Genomic DNA, 26206 nt, shown 5'->3' with positions numbered 1-26206 from the left:
AGTCCAAAATCAGGGTGCCAGCAGGTTTGGTTCCTGGTGAGAACTCTCTTCCTGGCTTGCAATGGCCATCTTGCTGTGTCCTTGCATGGTGGAGAGAGCTAGAAAGAGCCAGCTCTCTGGTGTCTCTCTCTCTCTCTCTCTTTTTTTTTTTTTTTTTTTAGATTTTTATTTATTTATCAGAGAGAGAGGGGGAGAGAGCGAGCACAGGCAGACAGAATGGCAGGCAGAGGGAGAAGCAGGCTCCCTGCTGAGCAATGAGCCCAATGTGGGACTCGATTCCAGGACGCTGGGATCATGACCTGAGCCGAAGGCAGCTGCTTAACCAAGTGAGCCACCCAGGCGTCCCTCTCTCTCTCTCTCTCTTTTTTTTAAAGATTTTATTTATTCATTTGACAGAGATCACAAGTAGGCAGAGAGGCAGGCAGAGAGAGGAAGGGAAGCAGGCTCCCTGCTGAGCAGGGAGACCAATGGGGGGGGGGCTCAATCTTGAGCAGAGAGCCCGATGTAGGGCTCGATCCCAGAACCCTGAGATCATGACCTGAGCCGAAGGCAGAGGCTTTAACCCACTGAGCCACCCAGGTACCCTTCTGGTGTCTCTTCTTGTGAGGGCCCTAATCTCATCATGAGGACCCCACCTTCCTAACCTCTCTGAACCTTAATTACCTCCCAAAGACCTCTCTCCAAATACCATCAAACTGGGGCTTAGTGCTTCCACATATTAATTGGGGGGGGCACATTCAGTTTACAATACAGGTGGAAACCCATCTCTTCCTCATCATGGGTAGGGACCATATGCTGCAGCCAGCAAGACACTGTAATGTGCCTACCAAAAAAGACAATTTAACCTCACTCTAGGATGGGGGTGAGCAGCTGGGAAAGAGGACAAAATTCAGACAGACTTAAGAAGAGAGTAAGTTTGCAAGATTTAGCAAACAAAATATCAAACATCTATTTAATTTTGAATGCCAAAAAATGATACGTTTTAAATGTAAATTTGTCTCATGCTTAGTTTGGGGTATCTGTGTCTATTCATTTTTAATCTGAAATTCAAATTAATGTGGTATTCTGTATTTTTATCTGGCAACCCCAAAAGACAGGGGCCGGGAACTTTGAGACAAAGAAATGGATTTCAGGAGGGACCACTGCAGGATCTCTGGATGGATGCTTTCTTTATATACCTAAATTTTTGTTCAGTCTGTTAAAGGCTTTATTTTTTATTGTTGTAACCCGTGCATAGCACAAATGGACCATCTTAACTGTTTTCAAGCGTACAGTTCAGTGGGATTAAGTACATCCATATTGCTGTACAACCATCACCATTTCCAGTCTCCAGAACTTTCTCATCATTCCGAACTGACGTGTCAAAGAAAACTAGAGCTGCACAGTTAGCAGTAAGAAGAGATTTTATTTAGGACTTTGCAACAGAGGGGGAAAGAGACCTCGGTACAGAAGCAGGGTCCCTTGCAAACACAGCATGGCCGAGGGGGGATTTCTAGCCAAGGTGGGGAGGCGGGGGTCGGGGCAGCGGATGGAAAATCCCTAAGAGGGTAGGTAATTCTTTGCTCTGCCGACCTACAGGATTCTTGTTGAGGGCAGCCGGAACGAAGGGCAAGCCGCGGGGGGATCGTGGGGGATCGTGGGGGGTCGTGGGGGATGAGGGTGATCTGACGTAGAGGCCGGGGGATTCCGGCTATAGCGACTTGCCAGGGTTCTCGCTACCGCTGGCCGATGCAGCCCGAAGCCTGGCTGGGTAGAGGATGCAGGGGAGCCTGAGTCCAAGGCGGTGGGAGAAACCGCAGAGAGAAACCGAAAGTCTGTAGACACGAAACCACCAGCCCAGGCGCCGCGCACCCACCACTCTACCTTCTGTCCGTCTGTGCGCCCCGGAGGCCGAGCCGGGACCGCCGGGCGCACTCGGGCGGAGGGAGGGCGGGGCCAGGACCGGTCCCGGGTCGGGGTCGGGCGCGGGGGCGGCGCTGAGGGGCGGACAGACGGAGAGGGCGGGCAGCGCGCGGCCGGGTCTGAGCGGAAGGCGGGGAGGTGACGGGGCGTCGGGAAGAGTGAGGCTCCCGGCGGCCTGGCGCCCCGCAACACGCGCGAAGGGTGCGGCGGGGGGACGCGGGCGGCCTGTTCTGCGCGGGGGCCCGCCACTGGCTGCGCAGAGCTCCGCCAGCGGGCCGAGCGTCCCGAGAGGCCGAGCGGCGGCGCCAGGACCCGGCGGAGCGCGCGCGGCGGAAGCGCGGCGGCCGGAGCGGCGGGCGGCGGGCAGGTGAGGAGCGGGCGGCGGGCCGGGGGAGGGCGCGGGGGACCCCGGGGCTGCGCGGGGCCGTGCAGGGGCGGGACGCGGCGTGGAGGCGGGCAGGGAGGGGCTCCGGGAGGCCGGGCAGGGCCGGGCCAAGCGGCGAGGCCTGGGATACGCCGCGGTCCTTCCTCCTGGGAGGCCCGGCGCAGAGCCGGGCCGCGGCCGCCGTCCGCACAGGCCTGCGACCCGGCTGCCTTCCCGCCGCGCCGCCCGCCCGCCCGGAAGCGGCGCCGAGCCTCTGCCCCGAGTCTGACGGGCCCCGCCCCGCTCACCAGCACCCCTGGAGCCGCTCTCCCCCGCGGCGTGAGGCCGAGGCCGGGGTGCGGGGAGGGCCCTGCCGGCCCGCGGGACTCGGGCCGGGGCTCCAGCCCGCCCTCCCCGTCGCGGCCCGCCGGTCCCGTGACCTTCACGGGTCTTTGCACTCTCTGGCCCCTGGGCCCTGCAAGCGGGCTCGACCGAGTCCTCGGAGCCCCCTTCAGCAGCTCCCTTCCCTCCCCCCCCCTCTTAGGTGACCTGTCTCGCTGCTTTCCCCGCGCTTGCTTCCTGACTGCGTCCGGCCTTGCTGTTAACCTGGGCGGCTGAGGGCCCTGGGAGTGGGGGCCCGGGGATGGTTTGCGGGAAGGAGTACGTGCACTTCTGTGATTAAACAGCACTGAGAGGCGGGTAGGGTGTCTTAAGGCTTTTACCATATTCTGTAAGGTAGTGTGTCATCAAATAGAAATACGGCGTGAGCCCCACCTTGTAATTTTACAAGTAAGAAGAAACAGATTGGGGAGCTTGGGTGATTGAGTCGGTTAAACGTCTGCGCTCACCTCAGGTAATGATCCCAGAGCCGTGGGATCGAGTCCCGCGTGGAGCTCCCTGCTCAGTGGGGAGCCTGCTTCTCCCTCTCCCTCTGCTCCTCTACCTGCCTGAGCTCGCTCTGGCGCGCGCTCTCTCAAATAAATAAGTAAAATATTAAGAAAACAAACAGATGAAATCGATTTAGTAATAGATGTTCTTTAATTCTGTGTATCTAAAATACGGTCATTTCATCCTGTAATCAATATAAAAATTTTAATGGGATATTCTACATTTTTTTTTCCCTACTAAGTCTTTGAAATTTGGTTTACATTTTGCACTTACACCACCCTCCACTCCGGCAGGCATGTGCAGCTAGAGGTTAGCATATTGGACAGCTTGGGCGTAAGGGCTTTGGAGTCAACTTCTTGCTGGGGTATGCAGTGTTTATCACAATCTGGCTTTTTAATTTTTTCCTGCTAATGGCCCAAGGATAGTTGTACCCTTATCACTCAGCACCACTTACTTGCCCTTCCCTACACACCTTTGTTCAAGTCTTTCTATCTGGAATGCCCTCTCCCCAGTGCCTGGCTGGGCCTGGTAGAGAGATGCCATTTCTACTGAGAACCTTTTGCTGACTCCTCCAACCTCTGCGGGGATGATCACTCCTTCCTCGGGGCTTCTCCCCTAGCCACTAGTATTGTGAATTAGAGCACTTGTCATGTGGTGTTTGTTTGTGAGGCTGTCTCTGTGGCTAGCATAGTGCCCTACTCATCTTTGTTGTGCCATCATGTGCCATCATGGCTGGCATCTGTGCTCATCTGTGCCATCATGGCTGGCACCTAGTAGCTGATCCTGAGATGTCTGAAGACGGAATGAATAAACAACTAACCAGCTGTACTCAATCTCTTTGTTCTTTTTCTTTTTTCAAGATTTTACTTGAGAGAGAGCATGTGCATAAATGAGCAGTTGCAGGCAGAGGGAGAGGGAGAAGCAGACCCCCCCACTGAGCAGGGACCCTGATGTGGGGCTTGATCCCATGACCCTGGGGTCATGAGCTGAGCCAAAAGCAGATGCTCAAGTGACTGAGCCACCCAGGCACGCCTCAGTCTCTTAATTCTTGAGTGGACCTGCTACTTCCTTGATGAGATTTGTCCCCGTATGACCCCCTCCTGTGCACACACACACACAGTTGGGGTAACTTACAAGGAACTATCTCAAAATGTGCACAGAAGTATCTCCACCTTTCACCCTCTCCTGAGCTTACAGATAGGAAAACCGAGGTACAGAATTAGGTTAGAAAGGCCAGCAAGTTTGCATCAATATGAATATAAATTGGGGGGGGCTTCTTGAAAGGAGTGCAGTGGTCTCAGAGGGTTAGGTTCCTGGCTTAGGCATCAGCTGTCCCCAGTTGGGTCATGTGATAGGAGGGAAGAGAAGTGGGAAAGTGAGGAGTGACTCTCCAGCCCAGAAGAGGATGCTAGTCAGCTTCGGGTCTGACTGAGGATGTCACTGCCCAAGAAGAAGTTGAAGAGCAGACCCAGAGGGCTGGTAGGAGGAACAAGCCCTGGGAGAAGGAAGGGCTGGGGAAGCCAGCAGAGGGAGCAAAGGAGTAAGCTCCAGCTTGGAGAAGATGGTGGTGTGCTGTGTTGGGAAGAACCACTTGGAGAGTGGTGCCATGCTCAAGACTGCGAAATGGGAAAAATCAGAGATTCAGAGAAGGCAAGCGACTTACCCCAAGTCAAACCATTCTTTAAGCTCCCGTGAGGCCTCCTCAGCCCTCCCTGTTACACTTACCCTGCCCCACCTCCATCTGTGTTGCACTCAGGGGCCCCATCATGGGGCCAGAGAGAAAAGGTCTGTAGCACAGTGCCAGCTCTGATTAATGTCTTCCTCACCGTCTTCTACTGAGGGGCTGTGATTAGGCCTATTTATAGGGGCCCGGAGCCTTAATATTCTGCCTGGTACATCTCTTGCCGATCAAATCAGTGCCGTGTGCAGCATGATTGCTGCTTTAATGGCACCAGGGAGCGGAGTTAATTAAACCCAGTATAAATAGACTCTGCCCTCATCCTGCAATTGGAAGAAGTGTTTTTCCTCCTTGTCCCCCACCCTCCCATGCCCCTCCTTCCTCCTGGCCCCCCTTAGCTGTAGCCTGGGGGAGCAGAGCCCAGTCACCAGCCACTACCTGTCCTGTCTCAGGAACAGGTCTTGAGTTCCTTGGGGCCAGAGTGAAAAGAACCCAGGAGTCTGCATTTCCTCTGCTTTTCCAGACCTGGGTATCATTTGGCAGTTGACACAGACATTCTCGGCCCCCCACCCCTCAATCCATCCCTCTGCTCCAACCTCTTTTTCACTCTGCAGCCATGGTTTCTTTCTTCTTCGTCTAGGCTTGGGAGGTAGAAATGACATAATGGATGGAAAGGGTGCCTAGCAGAGCAGTGCACTTCTGACTGCTTCTCTCTGGTCTCTGTTGTCATTACCACTTGCCCTCCCTCATTGATGCAACAAGCATCAACAGAGTACCAGCTCCAGGGAGCTCCTGGCCTCCCACCCATTGCTTTGTACCCCACTCCCCACCTCCAGAGGTGGGACCTACAGCAAACAGTTCTACAGCTAACAGTTGCAGGAGGGGGTGGGTGGGGTGGGGGAGTGCTTAGGTTGGGGGCTGGGCTCTGTCCTCCTGGCACTTGGTCCCTCATGCTCTGGTTCCCACCCACAGGCACCATGACTCCCACGAGGACGCAGCACTCGTTGGCAGGGCAGACCTACGCCGTGCCCCTCATCCAGCCGGACCTGCGGCGGGAGGAGGCCATCCAGCAGGTGGCTGATGCCCTGCAGTACCTTCAGAAGGTCTCTGGAGACATCTTCAGCAGGTGGGTGCTGCCACTCACCCACACCTGATTGAGGGCTGGGCAGTCAGCATGCGCCCTCCGGGAGCGGCCCTTTTGCTCCTCCTCCGTGAACTTGCTACCAGTAGTTATGTGCCCTTTCTGTGCTTATGTCTGTGCTAACTATGCCCAGGGACCACATTAGCAAGAGGACACGGGCCTTTAAGAGCCATCAGTCCCAGATGATAGATACCCCCTGCCCAGCGACCAAAATAGAGGCAAAAAGCAACCCATCAGAAACATTTGTGTTTTCTCACCAGGATTGTGATTGTATGCTTGCTTTTCTCTACGGGGGGCACTGGAGTTTTAGCACACTGGCCTTTCCTTTCCTGGCATTTGGCACCTATAGACAGTTTCATGTCCCTGTGCCCAGGGATGGAATGAGGAGAGGGCAGGAAGTCTATCTCCTGGGAGCCTTGGCGTGGTCCAGGGAGCTTAGGGTGCCTTTCGGGAGCCTGGTGCCTGGTCACCCCACTGACCTCCCACCCTAGGCCAAAACTGCTGGACCCTGAGGGGACCCGACGATGTGTGCAACCTGGTTCCTGTCCCGAGGACCTTGTAGTCTAGAATGGGGGAAACACCAAGTTGAGATGGATTGATTCTTCGCTGTGCAGCATGAACCGTGTCAACTTCTAGGGATCTAGAGAAGAGACGATAAATAGGCATCAGAACTCCCCAAACCCGCTGAAGCAAATAGTAACCAGTCTGTGGAGCAGGATATGGAGTCGTAGGGCTTAATCGATGTCGTCAGTACCTAATTTTTCTTTCATTCCATCCCAGCTTACTGTTTCTCTGTTGGCCCCATTCCCAGAAAGGCCTTGGCCTCCAGCAGGGCTGATGCTCCTGCACTCAACGTTCAGGTCCAATAGGAAAGAGGGACACTGGCCTGGCTGGGTTCTCATATCTATCCCAGAGCCCCTTGCGGGGGCAGAGGCCATGACACACTGATGGGCTTAGACCCTGTTACCCGCATTACTCCCCCGGCTTTAGCCCCACCTGAAGTGCAGGGCCTGAGCCTGTGGAGCAGCGGGTTCCCCAAAGGAAATGAGGGCCCCTACTTGAGGAGGCCTCACTTGAGTGAGGAAGAAGTGGATGCTGGAGAGGAAACCTGCATACCTGCTATGTGGTCAGGGGAGGCCTCCTGAAGGCCGTAGGAGGGCTAGGTTGTGTTTAGGCAGGGGTAGGAATATGGGTGTGCAGGGCCTCTGCTGGGGTCTAGAAATGGGTGCGAATGGATCAGAGGCCTGAACGGGAGCATGGTGTATCCCAGGCTCCCCAGGGGAGGCTGGCCTGAATAGGCTGTTTTGTACTGGGGGTACAGACATTGCTACTTGCCCCACATTCAGCTCCTGCCTTGTGGAACAGGGTGTGAAGAGTCCGCTTTCTCTGGTTCCCTGGGCCTTGCTTACCCCCTCTGATTGCATGCCCTTGGGAGCCGGATTCTCAGGGCCTCTCACTGCTTTCTGTGCTCTGCAATGCTGTGGGAATGTACCGGGGCCAAGGGAGGGGGATGGACGATGGGGCAAGTGAGCTGTTAGAACGAGTGGGTTAGGGCCTGTGGGGGCTTCCCCTAACAGGACAGGGCTTTGTGCTTGATTTGGGCCTTGGAGGGAGGCTCTGGAGCAGAGAAGGGTGCCACAGAAGGGTTTAGGGACGGCTGAGCAGGCAGCACTCAGAGTGACCAGGAGGGGAGGGAGGGGCTTTGAGGAACTGTTGGCTGCAGTCAAGGCATGGAAGGGGTGAGGCTGCAGTCCAGGGGAGCTCAGGGAGGGCTGGAGAAGAGACATTTCAGAGGAAGTAATGACAGGACATGACAGATTGGGAACAGGATGAAGGAAAGGGAGGGGTCAGGGATAGTGGGGGTGGGGCAGGCCCAGACCCAGCCTTATTCCCCTCCAGCCTGCAGCAATCCACACACCCCGCGGGGTTTTCATTTTTCATGGGCTTTTGTCCTAGGGAAGGGACCCCGGCTGGAATCTTCCCCCTCAAGCTTACTCCACCTGCTTGAAACCTCATGTAAAGAGGCATGTGGGTATCTGTGTCTCCTCCTCACCGCTCCCCTATTTCAGGCCCAGGCCCCTCAGCCCAGGGGTGCCTGTGCGCAGTTCCGCAGGTAGGTGAGCTCATGGGAAATTAGCATTCCGAGCTGGCCTTCCTCCTGCTCTGCCGCAGCGGGAGCCGCATGGAGCCTGAAGAGAATGACAAGTGTCTCCCCCTGTCCGGGCGATCTGCCTGTCCCTCACCTGGGAAAAGGCAGGCCCCAAAATAGCCGCCCAGAGACGTCACCTGTCACCTGCTTCGCATGACTTAGATGACGAGGCAGAGGGGGTTGGGGGGCGGAGGGAAGAGGAGCTGGACAGCTTCCGTGTGTGGAAGTTTGGGTGCTATCGCTTGCCTTTCCCTTCAGCCCTGGGGAAGGATTCCTTTTCTCTGCAAAGCCGTTCCCTTGCCTCTCCTTTGTCTTTCCAACCCCTCCTTTCTCCCTTCTTTTCCTGGTTTCCCTCCCTCCCTTTTCTCCCTTCCCATCTTCTCACCCCTTCCTCCCCTCCTCCTGTCCTCTCCTGGCTCTGATTGGCACCTGGTGACTCCCAAGGTTAGGAAGCTCAGTCAGCTGCCTGCATAATTAGCAGATCATTCCCAATCATGCCAGGGGCGGAGGAGGTGACACAGGAGCTTTTCAGTGTCCGCAATGCCAAGGGATAGGACCTGCAAGAGGTGCTCCCTCCTCCCCAGCAGCCTCCGTGGGCAGGCGGGAAGGCGTGAGGGTGTGCTGATTGCAGGGGGTGGGGAGGCTGTGGCCGGAAATCATCTGTGAGGGGGTTGGGGGGGGTCAGCATGGGAGGTGGGGCCCAGGAGCCCAAGTGGTGGTCCCTGTGGTGCTCCGGGAGGAGGAGTGGCTTCCTGTCACCCCGCCTTCATGGTGTTCCCTGTGAAGTGCCTGTTTCCTGGGCCTGGACCGTCCTCCCCCATGTCTGCTCAGCACCGCCTCTTCTTGCTTTCCTCTGAGCACCTGGAGCCCCTCATCCCTCCTAACCTCGTGGGTGGTACTAACACCTGATTCACCAGCTAGTGCGGGAACATGGCACCGGCCCCGTGTCGCAGCTGAAGAAGCCCAAGGCATAGGCCAGTTCATTGTATTGCTCAAGGTCCCACTGCCATGAAGTAGATGGTAAACATACCTGCTTCTGTCCCTGGGAGATGTCTGCTCCCCGGTTCATCTCTGTCCTGGGCTCTGAGCAAACTGGCTGAGCCAGTTCATTCCTGACACCCACAGAGACCACGCTGGGGTTTTGGGGACTTGGCTTTACCGATATGCTTGGAAACTGACCTGCCGTGAAGCAGACCTCCGAGTGAGGGAGTGTAGATTAGGAATGGCAAACAGATCACCCTCTTGCCACTACTCCCCCAAACCCTCGTGGAGGGCACTGCTAATCAGTCATGGCTTTCCGTCCCAGCCGCATGTGGCCCGCTGGTCCTTCCTGTTGCCACCTGCAGCACTGCCGCTGCCCTCGTGAGAGCCCTTTCGCCTGTGCTCTTGGCACCACGGCTCCTACTGTGAGAGGTTGGACAGCCTGGGGGCCGTTACTTAGACTGGTGGGCTCTTGGATGACCCTGGAAGTCCTGTCTGCTTTCCCCTGCCCCCCACAGCAGCATCCCTTGGAGCATTTCTGACGGGTGCTCATCCGCGGGAATCTGATTTGCAGAGCTCTCCTAGAAGGAAAGTTTACTAGAAAGTTCTCCTTGTTCTCCTGAGAGCTGGTTCCTTGTAACTCCACCCGCTGGTCCTCATGCTGCCTTTGGGGGTAACAGGGTAAGTGCAGTCGCTTTCCACCCGCCAGCACTTGTGACGGTTTTGACATACGGAGAGAATTACTGTATTGTCTAAGTCACCTCACCTGTTGCCAGAACACTCAGGACGTGAGTAGCTTACTCCTCACCATCACCCTCCTTTGGACGTTCTTGAACTTGTCACTTTTCTTTCACCCAGTATTTGTTACATGTCAGACACAGTGCCAGGTGCTAGGGACACAGCAGTGACTAAGACAGACCTATAGTTAGACTAGAAGGAATTCAGAGTTCTCTTAAATTGTGGATCCGGTTTAAAGGGGACACAGCTATAGAGAGGTGGGTGCCCAGCACAGATTAGCTCACTAATCTGGGGTCTGTTTCCTCTCTAGTGCCCCAAGAGACTGGATGTCCCGTTTACTGAAAGAAGGGAGAAGGGACAAGGAGCTGTGTGCGCGAAGATCCTGTTTCCTTCTTAAGCTGCTTAACACATACTGAGCTCTAGTTAACCAAAACGTCAGGCCTTGCTGCTAACCCTCCATCCTCTGCGTTTGTGTACTGGACCTCATCCCTTGTCAGTTTCGTCTTGCTGATTACAGTCCATCCTTCTGGACTCTTGAGATTTGTGAGTCTTGATTCTCCATGCAGACCATGTTGACCCTCCTCCATTTGCTCTCCCCAGTTTACTAACCCAGTGTTGCATGAGCTGGACGAGGTCCTGCCAGAGAATCTCGTGCAAGGCTGAAATCAGTCCATTGCTCAGCAGTGCACTTCGGGCGCTGTTCCTCATCTGGCTCTGAGTTTTTCTAAATGTGTTCCAACCCCCATAGCTCCATCTCGTCCACAGGATTTTGTGAGAAGCTGTCAGAATCCTTGCTGACTCAGGATGCACTATGTTTAAGGTTTTCCCCTGCTACACCAGTCTAATATCCCTGTCAGAAAAAGAAAGGCTGGGGCGCCTGGGTGGCTCAGTGGGTTAAACCTTCTGCCTTCGGCTCAGGTCATGATCCCAGGATCCTGGGATTGAGCTCAGCAGGGAGCCGTTTCCCCCACCTCTCTCTGCCTACCTCTCTGCCTACTTGTGATCTCTCTCTCTGTCAAATAAATAAATAAACTCTTTAAAAAAAAAAAAAGAAAGAAAAAGAAAGGCTGTGAATTTAGAACAATTCTGACCCCTGGGAGCTCCCTTTTTCTCTTCGGAGGGCTTACAGATCCTTGATTTAATAATCCGTTCTGGAAGTTTGCCAGGGTTTATGGTTAAGCTCTGTGTTCACAACTAAGAGAGATCAGCCCTTCTCTCCTTGGTGGAAGAATGAGAACAAAATGTCCTTTGTCCCTCTCCAGTTCTGCTGTCCCTTCTACTCTCCATGTGGACTTCAGGCCAAGCTGTCACATAACCACTGAGGTGGCTTCCGCACCCCGGGCACCACCTCTCCCAGGCTGGCCTGGGAGCTGGAGGAGGTAACTTGCGCACAAGTACCCTTTCTCAGCGGACACAAACCCTTCTTCCTGTCAGAAGAGATGGAGCTCATGCAAGTCTGGTGGTTCTTCGTCCTCTCAGTGGAAGGAAGGCAGCTCTGCCCTCAGTCCTCTGTCTCCTTCACTGCCCACTCAGCCCAGTCTGTCAGAGAAGACTAAGCTGCTTTGCATGCCTGCTTGTACCCCAGCCCCCTGCCTCAGTGAGCCCCTGTACATAAAGAGGCCAGGAGTAAGCAGGAAGACTGCAGGGAGCCAAGACCCCTCGGCTGTGAAATTGGCTGATCCGGCAGGTTCTCTGGGGGGCCAGAATCTTCTAGAGTTGGTGAGGTTTGATTTAGGAAGATGGGTCCAGGGCCTTGACCTTTAAAGAAACCTTTAAAGAAATCCTTGTGTTCCCTGACCCCAGAGACCGTGGGGGCCCCCCTGCCATCGCTGTGGCCTCTGCCCTTTCCCGGTAAACTGGCGCTGGCAGTCCTGCCTTTCTCACCTGCATGTTCCCTCTGGCCAGGTGGGTGCAGACACGCACCCTCTCTGAACGTGAGGCGTGGAGGTCATGGGCAGGAACTGGTGTTTGTGCAGGTGGGGGAGCAGCTGGGAGGAGGATACCCTGGCCCCTGTTCACCCAGTCCACTCCGCAGGGAGAAGAACCTGGCCGTTGCTCAATAACAGGGACAGCGGAAGTGAGGCTCCTGTGCACTTACGTTGAGGGCGCATGGGTGTTAGTCACTCGCGGAGCTCTCCAGGCGCCGGTGCTGGGAAGACAGTAGGGAACAAAGCCCAGCCCTCTCCCCCTTGGAGAGCAGATAGGCAATAGATGCATGTCAAGTGGCTCCCCGTGAAAGGGGGGGTTGGGAAGTGACCGGTGCACATTTATAGAGGCGGTGGTCAGGAAGTCTTCAGTGAGGAGTGTGCTCGGTGAAGCAAAGAAGCCAGTCCCGGGGCTGTCTGCAGGGACAGCATTCCATTCGGTGCAGAGGCCACACGGGAACATGTTTGGCCTGTTCAGGGCCTTGGAGTCCCTGGAGCCCGATGCGCCAGGAATGGTGGGTGGAAGCCTCTGAGCGAGCCCTCTGACCACACACGGGAACCATGGTGAAGACTTTGTCCACAGGAGCCGTTTATTGTGTGTCAGGGGAGTTCCACATGAGTGGGTCTGGGACTTGATTTAGACCCAGCTTTGCCCACCCTCCCTCCTCCTTGGGAGCTCGAGTCTCATCTGGAAATAGGCATTTTTGTACAGGAATCATGACTATTTTCTCTCCACTTGCCCCTGCTTGAGGCTGTAAATTCCTGGAGGCAGGGGCCCTGTCCCGGACAGATGGCAAGTCCAGGCACCACCCTGGGGCCAGGGTGATTGCCCATTCGTACCCAGAGCTCCAAGAACTCAGTCAAGTTCATCTAGACCCTTCAGAGTAGAGATCTATGTGGAGGTCACCTGGACAGTTAAAGGTCAGCCGTGACAAGCAGGTTACACTGTATTTTAAGGGCCCCTGTGGAAGCCCTTGGCTTTGCAGTCTGCAAATAGAAGCAGGGGTGCAGGAGACTGCAGGGGCTTGGGGAGCAGCCCTCAGCCGCTGAGTTTTTTTTTCTCCCCCCATGGCAGAATCTCTCAGCGAGTAGAGCTCAGCCGGAGGCAGCTGCAGGCCATTGGGGAGAGGGTCTCCTTGGCCCAGGCCAAGATTGAGAAGATCAAGGGCAGCAAGAAGGCAATCAAGGTAGACCATGTGACCGTGAGTCCCCGTGGCTGGCAGGCCGTCCCAGAAATCCCATCCCTGTTCTCTCCCTATGCTCCTGAAGTTGCCTAGGTCTCTGCCCGCCTTGCCCAGCCACACCTCAAGCTTTCTAGTACAAATTGCCACCCCCCAGACTCTCTGGAGCATCTCGGACTCCCTGTATCCCCAGGTGTTCTCCAGTGCCAAGTACCCAGCTCCAGAGCGCCTGCAGGAGTACGGGTCCATCTTCACAGGTGCCCAGGACCCTGGCCTGCAGAGACGCCCCCGCCACAGGATCCAGAGCAAGCACCGCCCCCTGGACGAGTGGGCCCTGCAGGTCTGGGGGGCTCACACCTTACAGGGGGTGATCAGAGGTGGTCCTGGGTGTTGGGGAGGAACTGAGGGCTCTGTTCCCCGAGAGGACTAGGACTGGGATGGGTGGTCACTTTGGCCCAGTCCTGAAGCCCACCATCCTTGCACTACTGCCCCTGCCAGGAGAAGCTGAAATACTTCCCTGTGTGTGTGAACACCAAGCCTGAGCCTGAGGATGAGGCCGAGGAGGGGCTCGGGGGCCTTCCCAGTAACATCAGCTCCGTCAGCTCCTTGCTGCTATTCAACACTACTGAGAACCTGTACGGCACACAGCGGGGCCCTGGGAGGGTGGCTGGGTGGCCTGGCCTGGCTTTGTGGGGTCCCCAGCAGTCTGATTGCCCTTTTGAGGTGTCAGCGTCCACAATATAGACTAACTGGCCTGGATGAAATAGGAAAGCTGGGTCAGGACCCTGGGCCTCCAGCTGATGATAGGCAGCCCGACATTCCTTCCACCTCTGTAGGTACAAAAAGTATGTCTTTCTGGACCCCCTGGCTGGTGCTGTAACAAAGACCAATGTGATGTTGGGGGCAGAGACCGAGGAGAAGCTGTTCGATGCCCCTTTGTCCATCAGCAAGAGGGAGCAGCTGGAGCAGCAGGTAGAGCCCATGCTGCCTGCTGGGGAGGGGGGACAAGAAAGCCTGGCGGCGTCCTCTAGGTGAGCGGTCTGTGGAGCCCCTGCTCCCACCCTGCTGTCCATGGGTATGCACTAGGCCCTGCTGACTGCCCCAGGGTCTAAATGCAGGGCCCAAGCCCCCTTCAGCCCCCGCTCGTGCCCCCACCTAATCCTGCAGGTTCCAGAGAACTACTTCTATGTGCCTGACCTGGGCCAAGTGCCTGAGATCGACGTGCCGTCCTACCTGCCCGACCTGCCAGGCATCGCCGATGACCTCATGTACAGCGCTGACCTGGGCCCCGGCATCGCCCCCTCCGCCCCTGGCACCATGCCAGAGCTGCCCACCTTCCACACAGAGGTGGCCGAGACTTTCAAGCCGGGTGAGCAGAGAGCAGCAGTTGGGCAAGAACCCCTTACTTGGCCACTTGCATTTACCTCACACTTTCCCACACTTCTCTTTCAGACCCAGAAGATGGGGTGCTAATAGCACCCCCCCCACCGCCACCGCCACCCCCGCCTCCCCCAGCTCCGGCTGTGCTGGTCAGCGCTCCCCCACCCCCACCCCAGCCCATGGCCTCCCCGGTCCAAGGTGCCAGGGAGGAGGACAGCAGTGGTGGCGTGTCTCCTTCAGGTAAGAGCAGCACTGGGGTATGTGGGGGGGTCAGGGCGAGGGGGCGTGTGCTCTTTGAGGATGCCTCGAATTTCTGGATCCCGGAAGGATTTCCTGTAGGTTTATAGGACCATAAATTCTAGACCTTCAGAATAGCTGTTTTCAAAATCTTGTTCCCCTGGGTTCATGAAATAGTGGCTTTCAAACTCTGTAGCCCCCCAGAATTCTTATCTCCAGAGTAGAGGGAGCCTGGACATGGACAGGTAGAGCTGTTGTCCCCCATTTCCAATTATACCAGTGGGAAAGGGGCAGCTACTGGAAACAGTAGAAGGCTTCAGCAAGGAAGTACTCATATCCGTAAATGGCAGGATTTCAGTTTTAGCAGGACATCTCCCCGCTTATCTCCAGCACCCAAAGGTGGCAAAGAAACCCCATGTTGGCTCATGTGTCAAGTTCAGACACTGTCTCCATCAGTAGATTCCCACAGTCCACCTCTGCATTCGCCCCTAAACTAGGTGGCATTAGGAGAGGGACCAGGGGTGCCTGGACATAGGACTGGCTGAGCTCAGGCAGATGCAAACAGCATCCAGACTGCACACCGTCTCCCAGAGCTCAGACTCACTCACTGGCTTCCTCTTTCAAAAGGAAAAGACCCACAGCCAGGCTCAAGGGGAAGCCCCTGGACCCCCAGAACCTCAGGCTGGGCAAGGCTGTCCTGCAGCATGGCCTGCCTGAGGAGCCCTCTTCCTCACACCCTGCCCCCCCCCCCCAGCTACAGTCCAGGGAGCTCCCAAGGAAGTGGTGGACCCCTCCAGTGGCCGGGCCACTCTGCTGGAGTCCATCCGCCAGGCTGGGGGCATCGGCAAGGCCAAGCTCCGCAGTGTCAAGGAGCGCAAGCTGGAGAAGAAGAAACAGAAGGAGCAGGAGCAAGGTGAGAGGATCCTCAGCCCGCTCTAGTAGGGGGGCTCTCAGGAAAGGGCCACCTTCTCTCGTAGCCCCCACCAGACTCCCAAGAGGTCAGAGGAGCAGCACCCAGCCCACCCGCCCCATGCTTTCCCCAGGCAGTCTGTGGGAAGCCCTGGGCAGCCGTCCCTAACATTCCCACCCTTCCTACCTAAGCTGTGGGTTCCTTCCTGGTTTTGGAGCCTGCTTAGAACTTCCTCTCTAAACTCAGGAGACAAAGCCTCCCCCAGCTCAGATTCTGCCAGGAGCTGTCTTAGGACATGGTTGGGAATCTGAGTTGCTGTAGGGACTGTGGACCTGGAGGGTTGGCGCAGTCCTGCTTCTCTAAGCCTCTTGAGGCCGCAGGTTCCGTGCCCTGCATCCTGAGTGTAGCACGAACAGAACATTCAGGCCCTGAGGCGCCTGGGGGGCTCAGATTAAGCATCTGCCCTCGGCTCAGGTCATGATCCAGGATGATGGAATCAAGCCCCACACCAGGCTCTCTGCCTAGTGCAGAGCTTGCTTTTCCCTCTCCCTCTGCCATTCCCTCTGCTTGTGCTCTCTGGCTGTCACATAAATAAAATTGAAAAAAAAAAAACAACACCCGGGGCCAAAGCCGCAGTGCCTTTGAGTCCCGAGCTTGAGTTCGAGCTAGATTTCTGAGATTTGTGCTGTGACTTCAGGCAAACTGCCCAACAACCTCTCTGGGCCAGTTTCCTTGCCCATACAGTGGGGGCCCCTCCTCCTTGCCCACTTTTTCTCACAGGGCAGCTCTGCCAGTTTAATAGTGCCCCGGTGCTGGCTCCAGTGACCGCCTGCAGCTCTGGGACCTGGCAGTGATGCTGTGGCTGGGGGGCGGGGCTGGCAGGTGTGGAGAGTGAGCAGAAAAGAGGACCAGCCCTGAGAAGATCACCCCAGGGGCAGATTTTTCCTTGGTCCCCTCATCCTTCTTGACCTGGGACTTCTTCCTGCTACAGTGAGAGCCACAAGCCAAGGTGGGGACCTGATGTCGGATCTCTTTAACAAGCTGGTCATGCGGCGTAAAGGTAGGACATGGGAGCCTGGCTGCCTTCTCTGGGCTGCGAATCTCAGGATGTTCTGTATCCTGCACATTCTGCTTTTTTCTTCCGGTTTTTAAGTCTCCAGCGGCTGGGTGAACCGGTGTCCCAAATTAACCCCCTCAACCTCCATCTCTGTCCTACCAGGTATCTCTGGGAAAGGACCCGCAACAGGGGCCAGCGAGGGGCCAGGAGGAGCCTTTGCCCGAATGTCAGACTCCATCCCACCTCTGCCTCCCCCACAGCAGCCACCTGGAGAAGAGGATGAGGACGACTGGGAATCCTAGAGGCTCACTCCCTCCCCACCGAGACCCAGATTTAGGTCTCACCCTCACATGGACACAACCAGGATGAGATGCCTGGCCTGTGGGTCTCTCGACCCCTGCTGCCCATGGAGGAACGGGGACCATGGAGGACTGTCCCAGACCTGCACCTGGACCTTCTTCAAGGAGTGAGGTAGCCAGCTTCTGAGGCCAAGTGGCTGGGAGCGGGGAGCCCTTGTGCTCTCCTCCAGCCACAGACTGAAGTGAGTACGTGCATCAATAAAGCAGTGTCACGCGGGAACCGAGCATAAAGCAAGAGTGTGCTTTTACTTAAGGAACCCTAGCCGTGCAGGGGGCGAGTGTGGGCAGAGCACTAGGTGAACTGAGGGCCCTTCCTCTGGGTCAGGGACAGCAGAGAGGTGCTGTCAACAGGGCTGGCTGTTGCAGATGGAGGGAAGGAGATTTTCACACAGGGAAAAATGTCTCTGTGACAGACACGGGGTCTCTAAAAATAGTCCTGCTGGGAGCCTAATGGCCCTTGGCATAATGGCTGAAGTCAGGGGAGGAGGTGTCTTAGAGTTTGCTCCAGTGGCTGAGTGGAAAGGAGGTGCCACTGACGGAGGAGGACGTGGAGCCAGGCCAAGGGAGCTAGACATGCGGTGGGACAGGTTAGGGGCCAGCACTGGTTGGGGAAGAGAGAGACCAGCAGGTGGGGGAGTCGGCACACGGTTCTTCCCAGTTCTTCTTAACACCGAGAAAGGTGCTAGGATTGAGGTGGTCAGAGGGCCCTGGGCAGAAGGAGCCCTATAGACTCCAGGGACCTGGGGCTGGAAATAGGGAATGTTCTTGGTTTTGAAAAGAAGGTGAAGGTCTAGAACAACAAATTGTAGCCAGAAAAGGGAAAGGCTAGAGGGCATGTTCCGCCTCACCTGTGAGAGAATGGACACCAAAGGGAGGACAGAGATGCCGCAGTGGAAGACTGGCCGCAAAGCTGGGCAGAGAGCTGGACTCTGGACCGTGGTGAATGGGCATTCAATTCCAGGGAGCCAGACTGCCCTGGGATGGGTCCCAGGATGGCCAGGACCCACGGTTTCTTCAGGATCGACCTGATGTTCTCTTACTGGCTTTTCCACCTGTGCCTAGTCTTGGCAGCCCACTGATTCCAGAAAGGGGCTGGTCTGGTCTCCAGCTGGGCTTCACCTTCTTAGCCCGAATCCCCACAAAGCAGGCATGAGGCAAACATTTCACGTGAGCAGCTGGAAGGAAGAGGCTGGCATCTGGGCAGTGGTGGGCCATCCATCAGGAAGGGACAGACTTCTCACGATGAAACTGGGGAGACAGGGAAAAGCAGTGAGGCACGAGATCTCAGGGGTGGGGGGCTCTCAGGAAGAGGGAAAGGCCGGACTGACCTTCCTCATAGCAGCAAAAGCAGGACCAAAGGTGGCTTTGACCTCTACACGGTCTCGGATCCAGGCTGGCAGCTTTCCCAGGATAGGTGGGCGGGCATACCGCTGATCCAGAAGCACTATGCTGGCAAAATCCTTCTGGTGCCTGATGGCCCTGCCTAGGTGGGGACAGAGGTTGGGCGCTCAGCTAAACCAGTCTCCCCCACAGTGTATTTCTATCGTGTTCCCTCCTTCCTGTCACCCCATTCTCCTGCCAGGCATCCCAAGAGCCAGGAACAGTCCCAGGCCTACCTATAGATTGGTTGACAGCCTTCATACACAGATTCTCCACCAAAGCCTTGCCTGGTGGTGGCTGACCTGGGCCTCTGGGCTGGGGAGGGCAGAGGACAGCACCTGTCAGCATTTTCTTGCCTTCCCCCCACCACCCCCCCGCTCAGTGTTCTGAGAAAATGACACCGCTCAGCGTGGGAGAAAGAGCAGCAGGCATCACGGGCACGAGGCCAACAGCAGCTGCGACAGAGGAGATGGCAGAGTGGCTCCAGAGGGTAAAGGGGTGCATCCATGCCCTGGAGCGGACGGGTGACATGGGCACACACCGAGGGGCAGTGGGGAAGGCACAACACTGCAGTCCCGATATCGCAGCCCCAGAGGCAATAGCACCTCCTCCCAGCCTCGGGACACTGGAGATACTCACTAGGGTCTGGTCCAGGTAGGCCATCTTCTCCTGCAGCTCTGGTGACCTGATGTTTGGGTAGGGCATGCCTACCATAACCACACACCTAGGGCCGAGGAACACGAGGCCATGGCGCGGGGGCAGTCAGGCCCCCGGTGTGTTTGCCAAGGGCCAGGCCTCACCCTCCTGTCATCAACTGCTACATCCAGCGCTCTGTCACCCCCCTCAAGTTGTGCTTGCTGCCTCTACCTCCCTCCACACCGGGAGCAGGTGTGCTTGGCCGAGAGACCCAGTGCAGGCCACATGAATGGAGTCCCCACAAAACTATGCTCTGCCTAATTTCCACCTGGAGCTAAAGGGCCAAAGCTACCTCCCCACAGAGCTGAGTGACCTAAGCAGCCAGCCCGGGATGCAGACTCCTGCTGGCATCAGCTTGCAGGCAGGGGCCCGGCCATTCGTGGAGTGAAGGGTGATCACAGCAGAGCCCAGAGATGAGAGGCCCATAACTTACCGGCCAAGGTTGTCAGAGAAGTTAATACCTTCACTCATCTTTCCTCCAACCACAGAGAGGAGCAGAGCACCTGTCACCGTGCCTCCCGCCTGGCCACAACACTGCAGGAAATACCAGTCCAGGTTGTAGAGCCAAAGCTTGAAGGCCACCCAAAATGCTGCCAGCATTTGGACCCAAGGCCTCGGAGTTACACTTCTTACCTTAATGCACCTGGAATACTCCGCCAGCACCTGTTCCACCTGGTTTGCTTTCTTGGGTTCCTGAAATATCTGAAGGAAAACAATGTCTCCCAGGAAAGGGTTTCAGAATGCGTGGGCCCCAGGTCTGCTCGTGGCCTTTACGTTTTCCAGACTGGGAACTGGAGAGGCCCCCAGAGTCAAAGGGTTCTAGGGAAATCCTCCAGAGGTGATCAGGGGTTCCAAGTGGGGGGGAGTAAGGAGCCAGCCGAAGTCCAGACAGTTCTCTGACATGCATAAGAAATTCTAGCAGGAACTCTGGGTGCCACTGTCCTAATAAGTGGGAGTTCCAGCTGAGAAGTCACTCACCTTTTTCCTGACAGCCAGGCGGGCCAGCAGCCCACTCTTATCCCAGTGGGCATAGACCTGGCGTTGGTACTCATAGGAGGGGAAGAAACAGACCACCCCTCCAGGGACCACAGTGCACAGGTTACAGAGAATGCGACCAGTCTCCTCCATCTAAGGAAGGAAGACAGACAGCCCTCCCTGGAGTCATTCCTGAGGCCATATCCAAACAGCACTTCCTGACTTTGAGACTCAAAACCACATACAGAGATCCAAGTGTGACTGCAGTCATGGGGGAGACCTGTGGCCGGAAGCACCCCCTCCCCCGCCTCCCTCCCACACACATCACGATGCTAGCGCACCGGAGCTAAAACCGGCTAGCATGCGAAGCCTCCCTGCTCAACTCCCGATGCCTACGGGCAACTGGGGACAAGTTCCACTAAAACAAATCGGACACTGAAAACCCCATGTGTGCCTCTCACGACAGGCCGCAAGCCCCATGTTCTTGCACAGGGCAGTGAGCGATAAAACCAAATGGCAAAAGAACCAAGGGAAACAAGCAGATTTTCCTCAGGTTCATCCTGAAGGAATGGCCCAAGGTTCTAAGAAAACATTATTAAAATGGTCGAAGCGGTGAGGGGACGGGGGAGCTCAGACCTCCCAAGGAGCATGCAGATGGGACACTATCCAGCCTGGGCCGCCTCTGTGTGGAAGACCCCAGCACTAATTTCCCTAACACCTGAACACTAAAAGCGCAGGCCAGGGTGCCCAGCACCCCAGAAGCCTCTCTCCTGCCCCGACGAAGGTGGTGGTAAGGTGAGCGGGCGGGTACTAACCATCTGCGGCAGCTCTCTCTTCTGGTATGTGAACTCCAGCTGCTGGCTGGAGGGGCCACTGCAGATGACCAGGGGCAAGATATTGTCTGGTGGGATCACATGACCTGCAGAGACCCCAGGGAGGGGCTGAAAACGAGGGGCTGACGAGTCCGTAAGGCAGGGCCTGGGAAGGGCGTTCACCATCCCTGTCTCCATGCCAGGAAGAGCAGTTCCCACACTCGCCCACGCGCCTGCTCCCGCAGCACAAGTGGGTGGTACTCAGACCTCCCCACGGTGGTGGAGGCCACCGTGTGGGAGCAGAGAGATGTGAGCCCACGTGAGAGCTGGCAAAGGACTGAGCTCCCATCCCACAGGCTCCTCAGCCCCTGGGGCCGGATGAGAGCACAGGGTCAAACCTTAACGACAAGGGGCCGGAGAGTGACAGACACGCAGCCCATTCCACCCTGGACAGGGATTCTCACCGCAGGAAAACTCCACCACTCGCTCAGCTTCCACCCCAGCACAGGCCAGCAGCTGCTCCCGGAAGTCAGACATCTGCAGAAAACAGCAGGGCTCTGTGATCCCCGAAAGGGCCGAAAGGGCCAGACACCACAGGCCTGAGCAGGGAGGGGGCCCTGGCGGGGAGGGGGAGGGAGAGAGCCGCACTTTGGGGAAGACGAAAGTCTGGCCTGGCATAGTATGTACATAAGAACAGGGAAAAAGAGGTAAAAGGTAAGGCAGATAATAAATTGGCAAAAATAAATAAATAAATAACAATAACCCAGTGTTGGATAGTCTCAGTGAGCCTGTGGGAACAGCACGGGAAATCTGGTGACCTGGGCACAGTGCTTCTCACCCCTGACTAGGCAACCGAGAGCACCTGGTCCAGCCACCTGGTCGAGAGATCCAGACGTCCAGGTCCCAGCCTCAACTACCAGAGAAGGACCTCTGGGGGGATGGAGGGGTGGGGCAGACATACGCGTTTGTAATTTTAAAGCACTCTGGGATTTTCACCTACTGAATTGGCAAGAATCCTAAGGCGTGACCCCTCTGTGTTTCCTGGACAGTATTTTGTAAGCTGGATGTATTTTTACTTTTTAGACTGGCAGTGCCCCCCACCTAGGGGTGCCCCCTGAAGGTACAGCTCCGCAAACCAACACCTGCGCAGGGATACTCCTGCATGTGATCTCTGAGCGCACAACTGCCCTTCGGGAGAGCCCAGCGCAAGCGCTCACCACACCCTTGCAGGGTAGAGAGCCCGCCAGCAGGCAGGACACACACCTGCAACGGCCAATGAACGGCGTGAGCGCCATAACACTGGCGCCGCAGCCACTGACAGAACAGGGAGAAAGAGAAGTGAGTACATGTATTTGCTCAGTTCTGCAGAGAAATGCAATGAAAGCAGGCAAGGACAGACCCGTAGTCGTAAAAGTAACTGCCCCTGGGCACAGACAGCAGCCTGCAGACGGGCAAAAGTGGGACTTTCTGAAGGCACCTTCCAGACAGTTTCGACTTCTGAACCATATAGGTGTTTACATATTTTACAAACATATTAAATCAAAAATAAAAAAATTAAAAAGCAAACGCTAAAACTGAAAACAGACGGCAGTAAAGAGGACCCTTTGTCACAGTCACAACAGAAGCACACAAGGAGCCTGAATTCCAGTGACTTCAAACCCTTAGTGAGCAGACAGCCTTAGTGGGCACACTCGCAGAGCAAAAATAAACGCAAAGAAATTAAATTTCAATCACTAGTTTACTGTTAGACTATCGGTAGTATAGGAAAGTATTTGAGGTCTCCTGTGGAGAGTGCAAGTAAGTAATAAGATAGAACAAACATAATAAGAAACCAAATGTTCAGCTCAAGAAAAAAGATATGCAGTGTAAGGTCAAACAAATTCAAGGATTTTCATTTAGAAATAGTCATGATTTTTTAAAGCCATCTTCCCCAGTCTGTCTACAGAAAAGCAATTACAATCCAGGAGCATGACCAACATCCCTGGCACCCGGTTGCTGGTTTCCACATACCAATCCCCAAATAAGGAAGCCAGGTTACTTGGAGAAATGAAGGATTCCAGATCTGGGGCAAAGAAAGGTGGCCCGGGACATTCTGCATTCTGTCGTGCCAAAAAGCAAGAAAGCATCCCAAGGCCAATAAAGGGCCTCGTCAAGGACCAAGGGCAGCATGTGGGGGCTCTGAGGGGCCGAGCCTGAAGCACCTGAGCATCAAAAGCAGCAAGGACTAGAGATGATTTTAATTTGTGAACAAAAATCTGAGTCTTACACAAGAAAAATGGAAAACTAACAAAGTGGCAGGAGTGGTTCCAGTGGCAGAAGAGAGGGACCAGAGTGTGCGGGCACTGAGGAGCCTTCCACTGGCTCAGTCCCGTGCCACGCATACCCTGGGGACAGAACCGCTGTGCAGAGATGTGGTTCCATGTGCCTCCATGTTGCTTAAAACAGAGAAAAACTGGAAACCACCCAAATACCTAACAAAAGAAGAGCGGTTCCACAAAATATAACACATTCACATAACAGAGCAGAGCCGGAGCGTGGTGGGATAAATGCACACTACTGACCAGGAAAAATGTTTATGACATTCTGTTGCTGGCTGAAAAATCCAAATCATAGCAACAGCATGTAGAGATGGAGATTTTTGTTTTTAAAACATGTATGTAGGGGCGCCTGGGTGGCTCAGTGGGTTAATCCGCTGCCTTCGGCTCAGGTCATGATCTCAGGGTCCTGGGATCGAGTCCCGCATCGGGCTCTCTGCTCGGCAGGGAGCCTGCTTCCTTCTCTCTCTCTCTCTGCCTGCCTCTCTGCCTACTTGTGATCTCTGTCAAATAAATAAATAAAATCTTAAAAAAAAAACATGTATGTATATTTGTAAAAATTACACACAGACTACTATAACGATATACACTAAAACAAATCTTTTGGTGTTGGAATTATAATCTTTTTTTTCCCCCTGCTTTTGCTGGTCTCTGCTTTCTACAATGAAAGCAAAATACTTTTGCGAGCGTGCGCGCGTGTGTGTGTGTGTGTGTGTGTGTGAATTTGTAAGAGAGGGAAGGTGGTATCCCTGGTGGGTCCAAGAAAGGCACGGCACTTAGGCACTGGATGGGGGCCTGCAATTCCACAACAGCTGTCTCTGGGAGAAATGTGGTCCTGTGGCTCCATAAGCACCAAATGCGCAGCAGTGCCCTTACACCTTCGCCCACCCATGGCCCCTGGCTAAAGGCCCAGGCCTGAGACAGTACAGCAATGCCACCTGGTGGGCACTGCTCAGCCTGCTCAAGCTGACCGCCTTCTGGTTTAGGGGCTCACTGGACAGGAAGAGGCCTGACAGTGCAGCTGTCCCATCCCACACCGGGGCACAAGAGGCGGGCTCTGGTTCCCTTACCGGCTGCATAGTGCCCCCCGCGATGACCACGGCCCGGCATTCCTTCACCACCTGGGCAAAGTGTACGGCTGGATTCAGGAGCAAGAATTTGAGGCTACTCTGACAAAGACTTCCTGAAAAAAAGACAGACAGCTCTGTGGGGCAGGGGGCGGTGGGCTGCAGGCCCAACAAAGACTTCCGTGAGTCTGAGGCAGAAGGGAGCGCGGACGTGTCTACGGTCATGTCTATGCAGGAACCCCAGGGATACCACTTTCTTCTTCGATGAGGTCCCATTTAATCTCCAGGACAACCCTGTGGTAGAGAGCTCGATCATCTACCCTTGTACGTTGATCTTCAGAAAGACAATGAAACAAAGCTTGGAGATGAGGGAATCCAGACTCAACCCACATAACCACAACCACTAGGCCACACGGCCTCGCTCGCAGCCTGGCCCAAGGTGCCCTACTGTCCTAGTGCCTCGCACCCCCCTCACCACAGGCCAGCAGACCAGTCACCAGCACCCTGCTTCCTGATCCTTGCCCAGGAGGCGCCACGAGTCTCTCCATGCTCTGGCTTGGCGGCCCATGCCGGCTCCTCCTTGGGATTACCTTGGCGGCTCAGGATGACCCTGCCATCCTGGTTGGCAGTGGTGAGGGCTGCTAGGAAGGATTCGATGTGCATCAGCGGGGAAGCTGGCCGTGGCAGCCTGGCCTCGCCCTCCTCCACAGGGCTCACAGGAGCTGTACAGAGCAGAAGGAAGAGGGTCTGTGACCACAGAGGTGGTGGGAGGGCCCCCTGCGGCAAGCCTAAAGCCATTCTCCACAAGAGTGGAGTCCAGGCATGAGGGATGGACGTTCCTGTCCCCCGCGTGCAGCCCAATCTCCCGCCTCCTAACTCACTCTCGGCCGCTGTGGGCTGCAGGGTCTGCAGGAAGTGCTGGAACCCAGCCAGTCTGGGCTGCTCCCTGGAGGGTGTGAGGACTGTGCCATACCTTTCTGTGAAGCCGAAGAGCTGGGACGGAGTAAGAGAGCACAGGGAGGAATGAGGGTGCAGCAGTGGGAGCCCTGGATGGAGGAAGGTTCTGCCGTACCCCAGACAGCCCACAACTTGCCCTCTACCCCCACCTGCCACGAGGCCTCTAGCATCCCCACCCCCACCCAGCGAGCCGTGCTACAGGAAGGGAGCAAAAGTGACTCGAGCGTCTGAAAGGCAGGGGGCAGCACTGGGGTGCTGCAGACCCTGGCCAGACCTGGGAAGGGGAGGGCACACCTTTCTGCTGATCATGCTCCTCTCACAGTAGCGCCGCACCTGTGAAAGCAAGCCTACTGCAGGTATCTGGCCACCATTTGCTGGAAAAAAGAAACCACTACTTCCCAAACCCCAGGGAAGCAGGACTCCCTGCTTGCCCTCCCCCCGCCCCAGAAGCCCACAGCCTCCTTGTTGGCCAAGCGGGTCACCCTCCTCTGAGGTCATGCCTCTCCTGCCGCCCCTACGCGGCATGGTGGAAGCCTCGTGCAGGCAGTCCCCTCACACATGTGTGTGCACGGCTCCAACCCTCTAGAAAGGTCCCCTGATCTCCTTCAGTGTGACAGCACCTAAGCTGAACCTTGAAAGATTAAGTTTTAAATAACCTACAGGAGCAAAGGCACGAAGGAGGTAAAGCTTGGGTTTGTTCAGGCGTGTCTGGTGCCTACACTATGTGTAGCCTGGCAAGGAAGACAGCGAGTTGAAGCCTTTGAAGATTTCTAAAAAGGGTGCTATCTTTCAGCGGAGTTCCACTAGACCGTAGTGTGGGAAAGAGCAGAAGGGAGAGGGAATGCAAGCAGGGAGAGCAGGGAGAAGGCAAGAGGGAAAGAGCCTCTCCTGATGTGGCAGCCATGGGAATGGAAAGGCTCCAGAAGTTCAAGAGCTATTTCTGGCTCTGGGAGCCGGTGACCATTTAGATGCAGGACCCAAAGGGAGAAGAAAGGAGTCAAAAAGGGCTAGACTGACAGCCTGTCTGATGGGGTCATGGCAGTGACGAGGACCGAAACGGGTAAGTTGGGGGTGTGCGAAGACAAATGGGAAGGCCGGAGGGAGAGCAAAGGGT

General features: G+C 55.8%; 2 protein-coding genes across 6 annotated transcripts in view; one reads left to right on the top strand and one right to left on the bottom strand.

Annotated features, from left to right (window-relative positions):
• Positions 1-2247: 2247 nt before the first annotated feature.
• WASHC1 (WASH complex subunit 1) lies at positions 2248-17121 on the top strand. 3 transcript variants are annotated; one of them, XM_044228831.1, is made up of 12 exons: positions 2248-2269; positions 5805-5958; positions 11104-11220; positions 12842-12953; positions 13141-13287; positions 13446-13582; positions 13784-13919; positions 14115-14316; positions 14400-14567; positions 15319-15477; positions 16466-16534; positions 16694-17121. In XM_044228831.1, exons 2-12 carry the CDS (start codon positions 5810-5812, stop codon positions 16831-16833), a joined length of 1536 nt encoding a protein of 511 aa, XP_044084766.1. In that variant the 5' UTR covers positions 2248-2269; positions 5805-5809; the 3' UTR covers positions 16834-17121. The 3 variants fall into 3 exon arrangements, with proteins under 3 accessions (XP_044084766.1, XP_044084764.1, XP_044084763.1); XM_044228829.1 differs by lacking the exon at positions 2248-2269 and adding an exon at positions 2791-2965 and having other exon boundaries at positions 16792-17121; XM_044228828.1 differs by lacking the exons at positions 2248-2269; positions 11104-11220.
• DDX11 (DEAD/H-box helicase 11) overlaps positions 17118-26206 on the bottom strand; it is a 36119-nt gene continuing 27030 nt past the window's right edge. For 2 of the 3 annotated variants that reach the window (XM_044228825.1, XM_044228826.1), the window contains exons 17-29: positions 25387-25425; positions 25017-25128; positions 24726-24857; positions 24139-24251; positions 21218-21290; positions 20757-20860; positions 19945-20094; positions 19600-19668; positions 19400-19500; positions 18910-18994; positions 18507-18585; positions 18219-18373; positions 17118-18138 (exon numbers count right to left, since the gene is read on the bottom strand). In XM_044228825.1, coding sequence (XP_044084760.1) covers positions 18109-18138; positions 18219-18373; positions 18507-18585; positions 18910-18994; positions 19400-19500; positions 19600-19668; positions 19945-20094; positions 20757-20860; positions 21218-21290; positions 24139-24251; positions 24726-24857; positions 25017-25128; positions 25387-25425 — 1242 coding nt within the window. In that variant the 3' untranslated portion in view covers positions 17118-18108. The remainder of the gene's footprint in view (positions 18139-18218; positions 18374-18506; positions 18586-18909; positions 18995-19399; positions 19501-19599; positions 19669-19944; positions 20095-20756; positions 20861-21217; positions 21291-24138; positions 24252-24725; positions 24858-25016; positions 25129-25386; positions 25426-26206) is intronic. The other variant, XM_044228827.1, reaches the window with a different exon arrangement.

This window comes from Neovison vison, chromosome 12 (assembly GCF_020171115.1).
Source record: "Neovison vison isolate M4711 chromosome 12, ASM_NN_V1, whole genome shotgun sequence".
NCBI classification, from domain to species: Eukaryota; Metazoa; Chordata; class Mammalia; order Carnivora; family Mustelidae; genus Neogale; species Neogale vison.
This window is presented reverse-complemented; position numbering and strand designations above follow the sequence as displayed.